A 14,488-nucleotide genomic window follows, 5' to 3' on the forward strand; every position below is an offset into this window, starting at 1 on the left:
ATCCTTTTTTTTTTTTTTCTTATCCCCAGTCAGAGAGACAGGATAGACACTTGTGCCTGTTGAGAAGTCCCCAAGCTGCAAAATCCCCCTCAGCCCCTTTGTTCCTCTGGCTCTTACTTCCAATATTACCACTGCTCTTTCCTCTCCCTTCTCTCCCAAGAGCACAGAGCAGGTCGCAGCTTTCTGTCGCAGCCTGCATGAAATGAACCCCTCTGACTGCAGTGCTCCCCCCCAGGACTGTGCAGGGCCCCAGCTGAGCACCATGAGGCAGCTCACGGACGCAGACAAGCTCAGGAAGGTCATCTGTGAGCTCCTGGAGACCGAGCGCACCTACGTCAAGGTGAGGGCTTCAGCCTCAGGGCTCTCCTGCTCTCTGCCTCTGCTCCACCTCTGGAGCTCTTGCTGAGCTTGCATTCCGTTCTGTGATATAAATATATTGTATATATAATGCCTGAAATATCACTGAAGCCGCGGAGATAAGGCATTTCCAAATGGTTCGGCTCTTGGGCTTAGCTGGTGTGCAGTCACTGCTCGCTGACATCTGGTTCTGGTTTTGTAACTAGAAATGTGTGAATGTTTCCTTTTCCCGTCTTAAACTGTGCAAAAGCCAGCTATTTCATGTTGTGTGTAAAAAGGGAAAATCCTCAGATCAGGTAAGCATCATTTGCCACCTCAGGAAATATCCAGAGGGACCAACATGGGAATCTTTCTGTGAATTTTTAGGATTTAAATTGTCTGATGGAGAGATACCTGAAGCCTCTACAGAAAGAAACCTTCCTCACACCAGATGAGGTATGTCAACCCTTGTTTGTCTGAAATTAATTTCACTGAATTCCATTTCTTGCAAATAATGGATTGAGTGGAGCACCAAGGTGCTGCTGAGTAATGTCTGCAGCTTGTTTTTTCCTGGCATCACCTTGTTTTACAATTGGACTGAGAATTGCTGCAGTTCTAGAAAACACAATTTAGCCTCAAAGTGACATTTTCAGCATTCTGCTTTTTTTCTCCTTTTATTAGCTGGATGTTCTCTTTGGGAACCTGACTGAAATGGTAGCATTCCAGGTAGAGTTCCTGAAAACTCTGGAAGATGGAGTAAGGCTGGTTCCAGACCTGGAAAAGCTTGAAAAAGTTGAGCAATTTAAGGTAATAATTGTTTACTTTTATATATTAAAACCACATTATTTGCATTATCTCATTGTTCAGATTTTGAGGAGACCTTTAACACTCTCCATCTATATTTTCTGACTGTTGTCACTGTTCATGTAAAAACCTGCATCTTCTTCCATTTAAGATTGATTTTCAACTGATGCTGGTGCTGCTGAAAAATGATTCTGCTGCAATTGTAGTTTATGCTACATTTAGCCATATAGAGCACTAGCAACCATGTGCTTTTTGGTTCTATTCTTGCCCTTCTGCCAGATTTCTTGCCTTCAGCTGTCAGGAAATGCTAGAAATGGAAAGTTACATAAAAGCTTTGCCCTGACAAGTCTCATGTTCTGAAGCCCTCTGGGGCTGCAGATCAGAGCAATACATGGAATTTTGTATTTCCACTTTCAGTCCACGGTGGCAAACACTTCTGCCTTTCAGCAGGTGTGCATCTTCACAGGTAGAAATGGAAACTGCAGCTCTGTAAGCTTCACTTCAAACCCAGGGAGGTGTGGAGACAGATTTCATTTTGTGTCTGATGCAGTGGTACTGGAGGCATGGCAAGGAGATGATAGAATCTTTTTCCTTTGGGGAATTCCACTCTGGCTCTCAACATTACTCACCTTGGTAAAGGACAGGATGAATAACAATAACAATAATAATAATAATTCCATCTCCTGAGTGCTGCTGCTTCCCACAAAGCTGCACCAAGTTCACTTTCAGTTCTGCCCCTGGGCCTGTCTGAAAGCAGCTGGGTGTGAAGGAAATGTGGGGGTCAGTGCTTTCAGTTCTGCAGTTTGATTCCCCTCTCCCCCTGACTGTCCCCGGGCTGCCCATGTGTGCTCTCAGCCCCTCACAAGGTGCTGGCTGGTTCCCCAAATGTTTTGGGGTTATGTTTGTGAGGGATGAGGGTTGCCTGCAGCTCCTCAGTGCCCTGATCCGTTGCAGGTCAGACACATCAGTCCTCTCTGTGGGCTCTGGTGGTTGCTGAGGGCAGTGAGGTTTTAGGTGCAGCTCTGGAGTTAATTCCCTGTGCAGTCAGGGCTGCCTCCAGGCTGGGGCCTGGCTGAATCCACACACCAGGGCTGGGCTGTTTGCTGGTGGCTGAATCATGGACTCACAGAATGCTTTGGGTGGAAGGAACCTGCAGGATCCCCCAGTTCCACCCCTTCCACTGTCCCAGGCTGCTCCAAGCCCTGTCCAACCTGGCCTTGGACACTTCCAGGGATCCAGGGGCAGCCACAGCTGGCCTTCCCACCCTCAAAGGGCAGAATTCCTTCCTGATATCCCATCCAAACCTACTCTCCATTTAGTTTGAAGCCATTGCCCCTTGTCGTGTCACTCCAGCCCCTTGTAAAGAGTCTGTCTCCATCTTCCTTGCTGGCTTTCTTCAGGCACTGGAAGGCCACAGTGAGGTCACCCCAAAGCTTTTCTTTTCCAGGCTGAACAATCCCAATTCTCTCAGCCTTTCCTCCCAGCAGAGCTGCTCCATCCCCCCTGCTCCATCATCCTGGTGCCTCCCCTGGGCTCGCTCCAGCAGTGATGTCCTGGTCTGCAAACACACTACAGCTGCATTCTCTTGCCCTCCAAAAGCTGGACGGGAGCTTCAGATGACCTGGCTGAAGGCAAAGTAACTAAATGCCTTTTTACTAATGCTTTTTTTTTCCTTTTAATGCCAGAAAGTGCTGTTCTCCCTGGGTGGATCCTTCCTGTACTACGCTGACAGGTTCAAGCTGTACAGTGCCTTCTGTGCCAGCCACACAAAAGTCCCCAAAGTCCTGGTGAAAGGTAAGAGCCCCCTCAGAGACGCTGTGGGAAGTGGATTTGTAGGGAATTCTCAATGCCTGACAGAAGGCTCACAGAGTGTGTGTCGGTATGTAAACTTTGAGATAAGAAATGCTGACTTAGAATAATGAAAGATGATTAGAAACAAAATTTCTAATTTCATTATTAAGGATAATGAAAGATTATTAGAAATGCTGACTTAGAATAATGAAAGATTATTTCTTATTAAATAAGAAAAATGCCGTGGAATAGGACAGAGGTTGCTGAGAGAGAGATGGAGCTAGAAACAAGTTTCAAAGGATGATTTTGCAAATAACACTTTGGAGAAATAGAGCTATGAAAGATGCATTGTAATAAGATTCACGAGGGGTAGTTTTAGATGATTGGCTTTAAAGCATTTACAGCACAGTGTGGCAAAAGCTGATAGACCAAAAAACACTTATAGTGTATTATAATTAGGAAGTAGTTGGCTTCTGATTGTGATGGCGTGGATTATAACGTCTGTATTGTCTCACCCTTCATATGAGACTGACCATGGAATCAAAGTTTTTAAAACACCTCTCAGTTGCCCCATCTGTGGGTCAGAAAAGGGGATAATCCAACAAATTGTCACAGCCACGTGCTGGTTGTGGTCACTGCACCCCAAACCTCTGAGGGCAGGAATGGGGGAACACTAGGAGAGGATCAGCCTGGGAGAATGTTTTATGGAAGCTGGTGGAATATTTCAGCCCTCTCTCCCCTCTGTCCTTCCTCTTGCCTGAGAAGTTCCCATGGCAGAGTTCCTAGCAGAGCTTGGCTTGCTGGCTTGGAGATGAAAGCCCTGTGCTCTGGCTCCTGGGCCAGCTTGCCTCACAGGGATGTTTTCCCCTGTGGAAGTGGAAATCTCATGGAGCTACCAGTGCTTTGTGCAATTCCTTTTTGGCCAAGACATGGAACAAACAAATGGCTCCAGTTGTAGCAGCAATGCCATTGAGGGAGGAACTCGTGTTTTTCAAACAACATCTGCATGTCTGACAGTCAAAAATGTTGAGGTTTTTTTGTTTCTTGATTGGTTTGGGGTTTGGGTTTTTTCTGTGCACTTTTTCTTTTTTCATTTCTGCTTGTAAACTTTTACTCCCTGTGCTGCGAAGAATACTTGGCAGCTCTGTGGAATACATAAATAAATGATTTGTTGCTAGTCACATCCATGCTTCCTTTTGGCAGTATTTTATAGGACCCTTAAGTTAAAGCTGTAGACTAGGTAGATCTGGTTCTTTTGCTTTTCTTTTCCATTGCTGACTGTATTTACAAGTGAGAAAGTGTTGTGCTTGAATTATGGCATAAACAGAATTTAAAATTCTGTTCCAGAGGTAAATCTCTTCAACAGCCTGGGAGTGTATTTCAGGTGTCACTTGGTGTCCTCAGCTGAGGTGCAGGTGGCTTTTGCATTTGAAACTCAAGTTGCTTTATGGAAATCAGGTGACTGCCTGCAAAAACTCCCAACCCCAGCAGGGGACATGACTGCAATAGAAGCAATTGTGTGGAATTGCTCCTGCACTGAATAATTTGTATGTCTATAAATACCACCTCCTCCTTCCTTCGCTCCTCATGCTCCAGTGGAGGGAGCAACAGAGAAAATGGCAGTTTTATAAATTCATAGCAGTCAGGTAGAAAAGATGATGGCAGTCAGGTGTCCAGTCTGCCTGTGCTCCCAAAATCTGGTGCATTAGCCTCAGTTTCTGCTCCTGCCTCTCACCAGCTCCTGCTGTTGTTGTGACTCAGTGCTGCTTTTTAAGGTTTAATGAGGTAACAAGAACCAGACTTGCCAATATTGTGGGTGCACTATGGCTTGGAAGCAGTGCCTTCTCACAAATTTCCAATGTGAGACTTTGCTTAGAGGGAGCATGATTAAAACATCTAAAATAGCTGCCAGGCCAGAAGTACTTACTGCTCCTCCTGAGGGGCAGCTCCGGGCTCTGCTCCCCGTGACCAGGGACGGGATGCAGGGAAGGGCTGGAGCTGTGCCAGGGCAGGTTTAGGCTGGATTTCAGGGAAAGGTTCATCCCCAGAGGGTGCTGGGCACTGCCCAGGCTCCCCAGGCAATGGGTACAGCCCCACAGAGCTCCAGGAGTGTTTGGAGAGCTCTCCAGGGATACTCAGGGTGGGATTGTTGGGGGTCTGTGCAGGGCCAGGGGTGGGACTGGATGGTCCCTGTGGGGCCCTTCCAGCTCGGGAGATTCTGTCATGGATAGTGCAATTAAAAATTGCCCTGCTGGAGGTGGATGCCTGCTGTGAAATCCTAAATAGCACATCGGGGAGGGTGTCAGTGACTCAGATCCTGGAGGGCGTAAATCTAATTCTGCAGGCCCAATAAATCTGCACTTCCTCACAAAATGCCTCCGGATAAACCGATTTAAACCTGGAAAAGTTGCTTTCTCAGGGCAGCAGTCAGGATTTTTCATTGATCCAATGCCTCCTTTGAATCTGGCAGCCAAGACAGACACTGCTTTCAAGGCGTTCCTGGATGCCCAGAACCCGCGCCGGCAGCACTCCTCCACCCTGGAGTCTTACCTCATCAAGCCCATCCAGAGGATACTCAAATACCCCCTCCTGCTCAAGGAGCTCTTTGCCCTCACTGACGTGGACAGTGAAGAGCACTATCACCTTGATGGTAAGGACTCAACCCCACTTTTGTGTGGCTCACCTCTGCCCTTGAACCTCCCCCCATCCCTTCCTCTCAGAGGGTTAAAAATCCCTTCTGCTCATCCCCTGTCTCTCTTGCAGTGGCCATCAAAACCATGAACAAAGTTGCCAGCCACATTAATGAAATGCAGAAAATCCATGAAGAATATGGGGCAGTGTTTGACCAACTCATAGCGGAGCAAACAGGGGAGAAAAAAGAGGTAACAATCAGATCTAGAGTTATTTTGGTGCCTGTTAAACTGGATCCAGTATTTACCTTTCCACTGAAGTAAATCCTGGTGCAAACAGATAAATCCCAGCTCAGTTCAAGACCTGAACTGAACTGAATTCAGACTTCACTGAGGGGAGGGTGAGGGATGGGATAGCATTCCCCTGAACTGGGGCTGGCCCTCAGTTTCTCACTCTGGGCACCATAAGGACAAAGGTCTGGTTGCTGCACCTGCCAGCAGTTGGGAACTCCTTTCTTAGTGTGTTCCCAGCAGTGTGGTGTCCCCAGAGGAGCCCCTGGGCGAGGTCAAGAGCCACAGCAGCTGTGGGGAGGGGCTGCTGTGGCCACTGCACCTGATGCAGTCTCTAAACCTCACCCCAAACTGAATATGTGCTTAAATATTCCAACAAAACACAAAGAAACTGGTAGGGAGAAAAATGGACAAAGGGGGACAAAAGGCAAAGAAAACATCTGAGTTTGACCTTGACTTCCAAGGGCTGGACTCTTGAGTTTAACTGACCCTATCTTATGCTCATTAACGAAGGGTTTACATGCATCTGTTTGCAGTCAGCTGATGAAATACTCCCGAAGTTTGCTGGGGGCAGTTTTGCTCAGGACTAGACTTGATGCAAGTTTCCTTGAGCTGCAGAGTGCCATCAGATTCCTGGAGCTGATTAAAACCTTTCCTTTGTGCCTGTGTTGGCAGGTGGCCGACCTTTCCATGGGGGACTTGCTCTTGCATAACACAGTGATATGGCTGAACCCTCCTGCTTCCCTGGGCAAGTGGAAGAAGGAACCTGAGCTGGCAGCATTTGGTTTGTATCCCAGGACTTGCATTTCACATGCCTTAAACAGTGGCACAATTCACATTAAAGACTGGCAGCTGTGCCTCAACACATGTTGAAAGTACCTGAGCGCCACCTTCCCCAGGGCTGGCTGGAATTTAAACCTGGGCTTGTCTCTTGCCTGCAGGGCTCACTTCTGCTCTCTGGTAGTTTTCCTGGCTCAGCTGAAAGGTTTGTGTGCTTGGGAAGAGAGGAGACCCATCCCAAGCCTTATGGATGCTCTTGAGGACAGGCTGTGGGAGATGGGCCTGGTCACTCTTAGCAAGGAAAGGCTGAGAAGGAATCCTTCTATCCACAAAAATATCCCTTCAACCCACACAAAAACCCCATAAATCCATACAGATACCCTATCAAATCCACACAGATATCCCACCAACCCACACAAATGTCCCCAAGGCTGTCCCAGGACGGTGCCACACTCTGCTCAGTGGTGCCAGTGACAGCATGAGGAGCAGTGGCCATGAACTGAAACACAACGAGTTCCACCTCAGCCTGAGAAAGAATTTCTGTCCATGGAGGGGGCAGAGCCCTGAACAGCTGCCCAGGGAGGGCCTGGAGTTACCATCTCTGGGGACATCCCAAAATCCCAAATTCCCGTGTCACCTGCTCCAGGGGACCCTGCCTTGGTGGGGGGGTTGGACTGGGTGGTCTCCAGAGGTTGGCAACCCCAGCTGTCCTGGAATTCTGGGACTCCATAACTTTTGGCTCTCGCTTTCTCCTCCAGTGTTCAAAACTGCCGTGGTCCTGGTGTACAAGGATGGTTCCAAACAGAAGAAGAAGCTGGTAAGTGTGCAGGGACTGTTTGGGTGGTGCTGTGGGCATTTCTGGGGCTGTGATGGAGTTTTGCTTCCCACAAAGCCGTGGAGCTGGAATGTGCTCTGGCGTGTGTGGTCCCCGGTGTCTGAGGAGCTGGGTGGGCACAGCAAGCAGTCCTTTATCCTTGTTGCCATGCTTGCCACATCCATTCCCTGCTGTGGGATTGTCCTGGATGAAGATGTCACTGTGAGTGTCTCTCAGCTTGGACTCCTTGGTCAGTGTGAGTGTCTGAAAGCTGATCAATGTCTGTCACCTCACACCGTGCCCTGGGTGTTGTGTGCCACCAGGCAAGTGCTGGCTGCTCTCAGCTACATCAGGAGTGGCTCAGGGATCCCACTGGAGTTTGGGATTCCAAGTGAAAGCTGAGCTTGGCAGTGCTACAACAGGGGCACACTGTGTAGTGGTACAGGGAAACCAGCGATCCCTACTTGTGGCATAAAGCAGAGAAAGGTTGGAGGTGCCTGCCCTGGGGAAAGGCAGCTGGCACGGGGTGACTTGAGAGAGAAAAGCAAAACTCTGATGTATTCCCGAGTGTGTGTGCACCCAGGGCTGGGCTGGGTAACTCTGGAGGGCATTTGTGAGAGCTGAGGGGCCTTAGGGCTGCTTTAGTCCAGACTCCAGCAAGGTTCCCACAGAGAGGCCCCCGAGGGAGGTGTGGGGTGGGAAAACCAGGATTGCAGCAGCTCTGCAGCTGGGAGCCCTCAGCACAGAGCACAGCACTGTCTGCCTGCCCCAGGGTGTCTCCTTTCCTGACAGTGTTTGAAATTCTTCCAGGGAGGATCCCACAGAGCCTCAATTTATGAAGACTGGGATCCGTTCCGGTTCCGCCACATGATCCCTTTGGAGGCGCTGCAGGTGCGGGCCCTGGCCAGTGCAGGTAATGTCCCTGGAGGTAAAACCTGCAGTCTGCCAGCCTTGCAGTCGGTGTGTGTGCCCTGGGCACCCTCACTGGGCATGCAGCACATGCTTTGCACTTACGTGTGGAGGTAGACATGCATTTCTGCTTGCTTTCCCTTTAGATGCAGAGACCAATTCTGTGTGTGAGATTGTCCATGTCAAATCTGAGTCTGAGGGCAGGCCAGAAAGGACATTTCACCTCTGCTGTAGGTAAGTGGGACTCCCTGTTTTCTGTTTTCCTTCACAGCTGCGTCTCTGCATCCCTGCTTGCCTGTGTCTTTCCTCTTGAGGCAATCTGGGAACTGATAAACTGGATCCAGTGTTTACCTTTCCTGCTGTGCCACTGAAGTAAATCCTGGTGCAAACAGATAAATCCCAGCTCAGTTCAAGACCTGAACTGAATTGAATTCACTGGGGGGAGGGTGAGGGATGGGATAACATTCCCCTGAACTGGGGCTGGGCCTCAGTTTCTCACTCTGGGCACCATAAGGACAAAGGTCTGGTTGCTGCACCTGCCAGCAGTTGGGAACTCCTTTCTCCTTTGTTAGGGAGAGTGGGGAGAGGGTGTTCAAACCTAACTTCTGGAAGGTAGAATTTGGTACAACCTCTGAAAAGAACTTGATCAGCTTTGCACCTTTATGGGAAAAGCCTTATTGCAATTTTCCAGTTAAACTGCAGCACTGGATCTTTATGGCAGGTGTTGTGTTCAGCTGGTTCCTTTCGTGGCACCAGGTCCCAACTTCTGCACTCAAATGAACATCCATTGTTGTGGTGGTGGTGTTCGTAGGGCTCAAGGAAGAACTTGGAACTCATGAGGGTCCAACAGAGCTGGTGCCAAGCCAATTCCTACTTCTAGGAAGAGCTGCAGGAGCTGTGCAGTGTGGGTGTGTTGGAGGGACAGATGGACTGAGCACCACTGGATGTGTGCTGGACACAGCCACGTGTGGCTGGCACTGCAGGGAAAGGAAACCTCGAGAGGGCTGAAAGGCTGAATGTTTCATTAATGACCTGGGTGTTGGTTTCCTGTGATGCCCACTGCAGTCACCATGGATGTAGCTTTGCTTTGAAAATACTGAGTTCAGGGGAGTGTTCTCTGGGGAAGCGCCTGCCAGTCGATTTGCACTGTCTTAAATCACAGGAGTGGCCATTATTTACCTCATTTACAGCCAGCTTTTAGCAGTTCCCGAGGGGTAACTCTGCCTTTTGTATTCCCACCTCTTTTTCAGCTCTCCAGAGCACAGGAAGGACTTTCTGAAGGCAGTGCACTCCATCCTGCGGGACAAACACAGAAGACAGCTCCTTAAAACCGAAAGTTTGCCCTCCTCCCAGCAATATGTTCCCTTTGGTGGAAAAAGATTGTGTGCTCTAAAAGGTGCAAGGCCAGCCATGAACAGGGCAGGTACTGTAGGGCTACAGACTTTCAAGATCCCAGTAACCCCAGCAGCGTTGTAGGACACACAGTGGTGTCTGTCGCTTGTATATTAGGATTAGCATTCTCTCCTGGGTATGTAAAAACTGCTGGTTTCCCATGCTTCACTTCCTTGAGAGCCTTAAATTGCCTCTATTTACCTTGCTTTGCACTCGAGGCTCAGCTTCAGAGCAGTGCTTCTGGCCTGGAAGGGAGATGGGATTCCTGGCAGTATCCATTGGCTGTGCACTTTACTCCCGGCTGGGGCTCAGCTGAACAGAGCAGAAGCTGTGTGATCCTTAAAAGCATGTACAGAATTTTGGGGTAACCCAGGCACTTTTGAACTACAATGCACAAGGAAAAACAGCTCCCCTGAGCCTGGTTTGAGGGGGAAGCTGTGGGTGTCCTCCACCTGAGCCTTTCCAGCTCAACTGCTAAAGGGGACATCCTCCTCCTTCCCACATTTGGAGAAGTTAGCACTTGGTACTCTTATTTTTGTAATGGCCTCTCCTAAACCATGGATTTTCCTTTGCAGTTGACTTCAGGGAAAAGCAGGTTTTCATTTTCAGAACTCTAGATGCCGGAGGGAAGAATGATTTGCTTCCAACCCCAAAGTACACGGCACGGCTGCGTGTTTTGTTCTGGTCTGTTGTTTATTTCTTGTTCTGCTCAGTAGATCCAGCAGTGCAGACTGCCAGGCTTTCTGTTCCTCCTCTGACCAGGGCAGGCCAGGCCAGCACCAGCTGAGCCCAGCTTCTCACTCGGGGTGCTGCTGGAGGTGCCAGATCTCCTTTCAGATTGGCTCCGCGGGGCATTTGTGTGATGAGTTCTGCAGAGATTAAAATCCCACCTTGGAGTCCAGACCTCTCCCTACAGATAAAGTTTGCAGCTGCTGAGCCATTGTAATTAATGCACCTTGTGGGGCTCAGGGGTGTTAAAATGTGACCTGAACCCCAAGGCAGAGCTGCATAAATTCATGCTGCAGTGCTGAGGTGCTGTTCAGTGCAGGGGAACAAACTCCAGCCTCAGAGCTCTGTGTGTGCCCCTGAGGCACCGTGGTGCCTGCAGGATTTACCCCTGCTTGGGAAGATGTTCTGACGCAGAGGATGGGGATTTGCTAATTGGGCCAGTTGCTGCGTAGATGGAACTTCTGACAGCTCTTCTGGGTTGGGGGATTGGTTTTTGTCCTCACCCAGCAGGGAGGAAGTGAGGAAGGGAGCAGCAGAGCCTGGACAGGGAACGTAATTCCCTGCAGCATCTTCAGCACTGAGGTGTGTCTCCTGGGAGAGCTGTAGGAAAGCTACTCTGATCCCAGATGTCCCTCTGCAAGGTGTGAAGCTGTTGGATTTTGTGGTGTGCTGGCAGCAGGGGCTGCGAGTGAGAAGCTGAGCTGAGCAGATGCCCTTGGTGCTGGCTGGCTGTCCAGTGCTCAGGAGGAGCAGCTGAGGGCCATGATCTGTGCCATGGTGGATCCAGAGGCCGTGATCTGTGCCATGGTGGATCCAGAGGCCGTGATCTGTGACCTGGTGGATCCAGAGGCCGTGATCTGTGACCTGGTGGATCCAGAGGCCATGATCTGTGGCACTGTGGATCCAGAGGCCGTGATCTGTGACATGATGGATCTGAGCAGCAGGAACTCCTCGTGTGGCCGCAGAGGCCTCGTGCTGAGGAGCTGAGGTTCCATGTTCACAGGGAGATGGGAGTGACGGGCCCTGCCCACCGCAGACAGGACTTAGCTTTAGCGCAGAGTTGTGCCGTGTGTAAAACACCTGTGGGGTTTTATCTTTGTGTGTGCAGTGTCAGCCCCCAGCAAGTCTCTGGGGAGGAGGAGGCGGCGGCTGGCCCGAAACAGGTTTACCATTGACTCGGCGGCCCTCCACGGCAGCAGCCCCGAGAAAGAGCCCGCGCAGGGAGGGGACACTGACCGCTGGGTCGAGGAGCAGTTCGACCTGGCGCAGTACGAGGAGCAGGAGGACATCAAGGAGACCGACATCCTGAGCGACGACGACGACTTCTGCGAGGCGGCGCGCGGGGCGCAGCGCGAACTGCGGGAGCGGCTGCAGGCCACCTCGCTGCGGCCCGGCCCGCCCGGCGACGCGCACGCCGCCAGGATGGCCCAGCTGAGGAAGCAGGCGGCCCTGCCCGCCCTCAACGGCGCCGCCGAGGGCCACGGCGAGGAGGTCATCTGGGTGCGGCGGGAGGACTTTGTGCCCAGCAGGAAGCTCAACACCGAGCTCTGAGGTGTCCCCGAGCCCTCCGTGACCCCGCGGGTCGCGCACTTGCACACACCGCTGCGGCAGCTCTACCGGTCCCAAGCCATGCGGCCACACTCAAAATGCTCAAAAACCGGGAACGAAATGAGCTTGAGGTCCTGTCTTGCGATAACCAAGGGCTTTCACACTACTTTATTTATTCTAAAACAATCAGGGGCTGAAATTGAGTACGGGGAGAAGGTAATCACTGGAAAGCAAGTGACTCTGGGCGTCTTAACCTCTGTGCAGCCAATGGGCTCCGGCAGGAGCGCGAGGACAGAGGGGTTGGTGAAAGCCGTCGGTCGTAGGCTCATCTCCTTCACGAGGAAACTGCCTTTTTAACCTGTACAGTCACTCTGACTCCCTTTCCCTCTCTAAATGTAAGAGAATATTCATGTATTTTAGGAACGTGTGAGGAAAGGTTTGGGATTCATGTCGTGTTCGGTCCTCTTGGTCTGTGGCTGGTCTAATTTAATGTCAATGTTGGAAGCTCTAGTTTTACATACTCTTGTAAAGATGCCAAACTCTCTTGGAAAAGATCCAAATTTAACACTTGAAGAGATATTTTTTTGTATTTTACCTGAGATGCAGGGGCACAAAGGGGTAAGAGATTTAGGGTAGCTCCACGTCTAGGATACGAGGCTAGCTTTTTGCAGAGGGTTAGGAACGGTGGTTTTATATTAAAATATGAACTGGAAAACTCTTATTTAGGTATAACTTTCTTCAGGAAAAGGTTTATTGTATATGTTTGAGACTGGAGTTTAGTTAGCTAGTAAAAAGAATAATAAATAAAATGACGTGACTGAATTGCAGTGGAGCAAAGGGATCTGTGGCGCGCCCTTGCTGGAGCCACAGACCCCTTTGCCCCACTCTCTCTGGCAGAGTTTGGGCTTAGGGGACAGGGAATTCATGGCCAAAAAACTGACCTTGCCCACTCTCCTACTGTGGGTGGAACTAGTGTATTTTAATTCCTTTATAAAAGCTTTTCCACTGCAATAGAGGATCAAAAAAGTTCTACACAGGTAAACTTCTTTAACATTTAAAATCTTTTATTTAAACATCTAAAACAGGGTAAAATGTGACTAAAATCTTGTGGTTTTTAAGTAGACTTCCAAATACAAAACACAAAATAGCACTTTTTTTTTTGTTTTTAGGATTTATATAGCTTTCCCCATTGCAGTCTCACCTATAGGAAAAAGAAAAAAAAAAGATTATATGAAATTTTGTTTCATTTTGTCGGTATCTATTGGTGTTTGACACATCACTAGGTACTTTGAGAACCTGAAATTTTATAATAGCCTTAGGATTATATTTTATAAAATCCACTCTGACTATATTTTAAAACATAACAAGAATTATCCCCTCCCCCCAAAACATCCATCACTGTCTGTGTGTCCCAGCTGGCATCCTCCCCTCCCTCCCCTGGTTTCTGGTGCACTATACTTGACTTATGGAAGCTTTCTCTAGTAACTTTTTGCTATCTCCTGGTTTCTTTTGGTAAGAGCTTTAGAAGAGTTTCTACCCCCTTTGTATGATCACCTGGTTGTTTTTGTACCATCACCTGTCAGTGTCCCACGTGCTGGAGGGTTTGGCTGTCCTGGGCTGCTCCCAGAGGATGCAGTCAGCACTCAAATACTGGAAGGCTGGTACTGGGAAGGTACCGTGGCTCTTGTACATAATGTCATGACATGTCTATGTCAAAGGTTCTTATATATTTCTTTTATAAGCTGAAAGAAGGTCTATTTTTATGTTTTTAGTTCTATGAATGGAACGTTGTAAATGCCTGTCGGAAATAAAATACTGGAGGAAAAAAAAACCCAAAAGTGATTGCAGAGAGTGGTGTGTGGAGAGGCCACAGGTGGTGGGGAGCCTGTCACAGGAGGGCTGAGGTGGGAAGGGTGGTACCAGGGAAGAGGTCCTGCATTCCCAGCTGGTGCAGCTCGGGAAGGAGCCCCCAGGTAAGGCTCTGCTCGTGTTTTGGTGATGGGACAACTCCCATTTCCCTCATGGCATCCATACCCAGCCATTCCTGATGCTTTTCTAGCTCAGGAAGGAGCCCCCAGGTAAGGCTCTGCCCGTGTTTTGGTGATGGGACAACTCCCATTTCCCTCATGGCATCCATACCCAGCCATTCCTGATGCTTTTCCAGGCTGGTCACAAGGAACCTTCAAGTGAGTGCTCCAAAGAACGAGATAAAAAGCAGCAAATTCCCCAAGAATTCCAGTGGCATTGGAGGAGCTCCCCCATCTCTCCATGGCCAGTTCCTTGGCCAGTCCCTCTCCCTCTGGGGCACTGGGTTTGGCCCAGATTTGGGGAGTGTGGTGTGGGTTGGTGTTGGCACAGCAGTGGGCAGCACAGCATGGGCACCCACAGGCAGCACTCTGGGGGATGACAAAAGTGACACGAGGGAAATGGCATTAAAATGGGCTGGGGCGTGTACAGCACTTCC

General features: G+C 49.6%; 1 protein-coding gene across 2 annotated transcripts in view; it reads left to right on the plus strand.

Annotated features, from left to right (window-relative positions):
* The window catches only part of TIAM1 (TIAM Rac1 associated GEF 1), a 47,490-nt gene extending 33,628 nt beyond the window's left edge, over nucleotides 1-13,862 (plus strand). For both annotated transcript variants that reach the window (XM_031063771.1, XM_031063772.1), the window contains 12 exons: nucleotides 161-340; nucleotides 724-792; nucleotides 1,018-1,143; nucleotides 2,826-2,934; nucleotides 5,402-5,581; nucleotides 5,695-5,813; nucleotides 6,528-6,636; nucleotides 7,391-7,449; nucleotides 8,257-8,359; nucleotides 8,502-8,589; nucleotides 9,606-9,778; nucleotides 11,585-13,862. In XM_031063771.1, coding sequence (XP_030919631.1) covers nucleotides 161-340; nucleotides 724-792; nucleotides 1,018-1,143; nucleotides 2,826-2,934; nucleotides 5,402-5,581; nucleotides 5,695-5,813; nucleotides 6,528-6,636; nucleotides 7,391-7,449; nucleotides 8,257-8,359; nucleotides 8,502-8,589; nucleotides 9,606-9,778; nucleotides 11,585-12,027 — 1,758 coding nt within the window. In that variant the 3' untranslated portion in view covers nucleotides 12,028-13,862. The remainder of the gene's footprint in view (nucleotides 1-160; nucleotides 341-723; nucleotides 793-1,017; nucleotides 1,144-2,825; nucleotides 2,935-5,401; nucleotides 5,582-5,694; nucleotides 5,814-6,527; nucleotides 6,637-7,390; nucleotides 7,450-8,256; nucleotides 8,360-8,501; nucleotides 8,590-9,605; nucleotides 9,779-11,584) is intronic.
* The last annotated feature ends 626 nt before the right edge of the window (nucleotides 13,863-14,488 follow it).

The sequence above is a fragment of the Geospiza fortis genome, unplaced genomic scaffold (genome assembly GCF_000277835.1).
Source record: "Geospiza fortis unplaced genomic scaffold, GeoFor_1.0 scaffold659, whole genome shotgun sequence".
In the NCBI taxonomy this organism is placed as follows: domain Eukaryota; kingdom Metazoa; phylum Chordata; class Aves; order Passeriformes; family Thraupidae; genus Geospiza; species Geospiza fortis.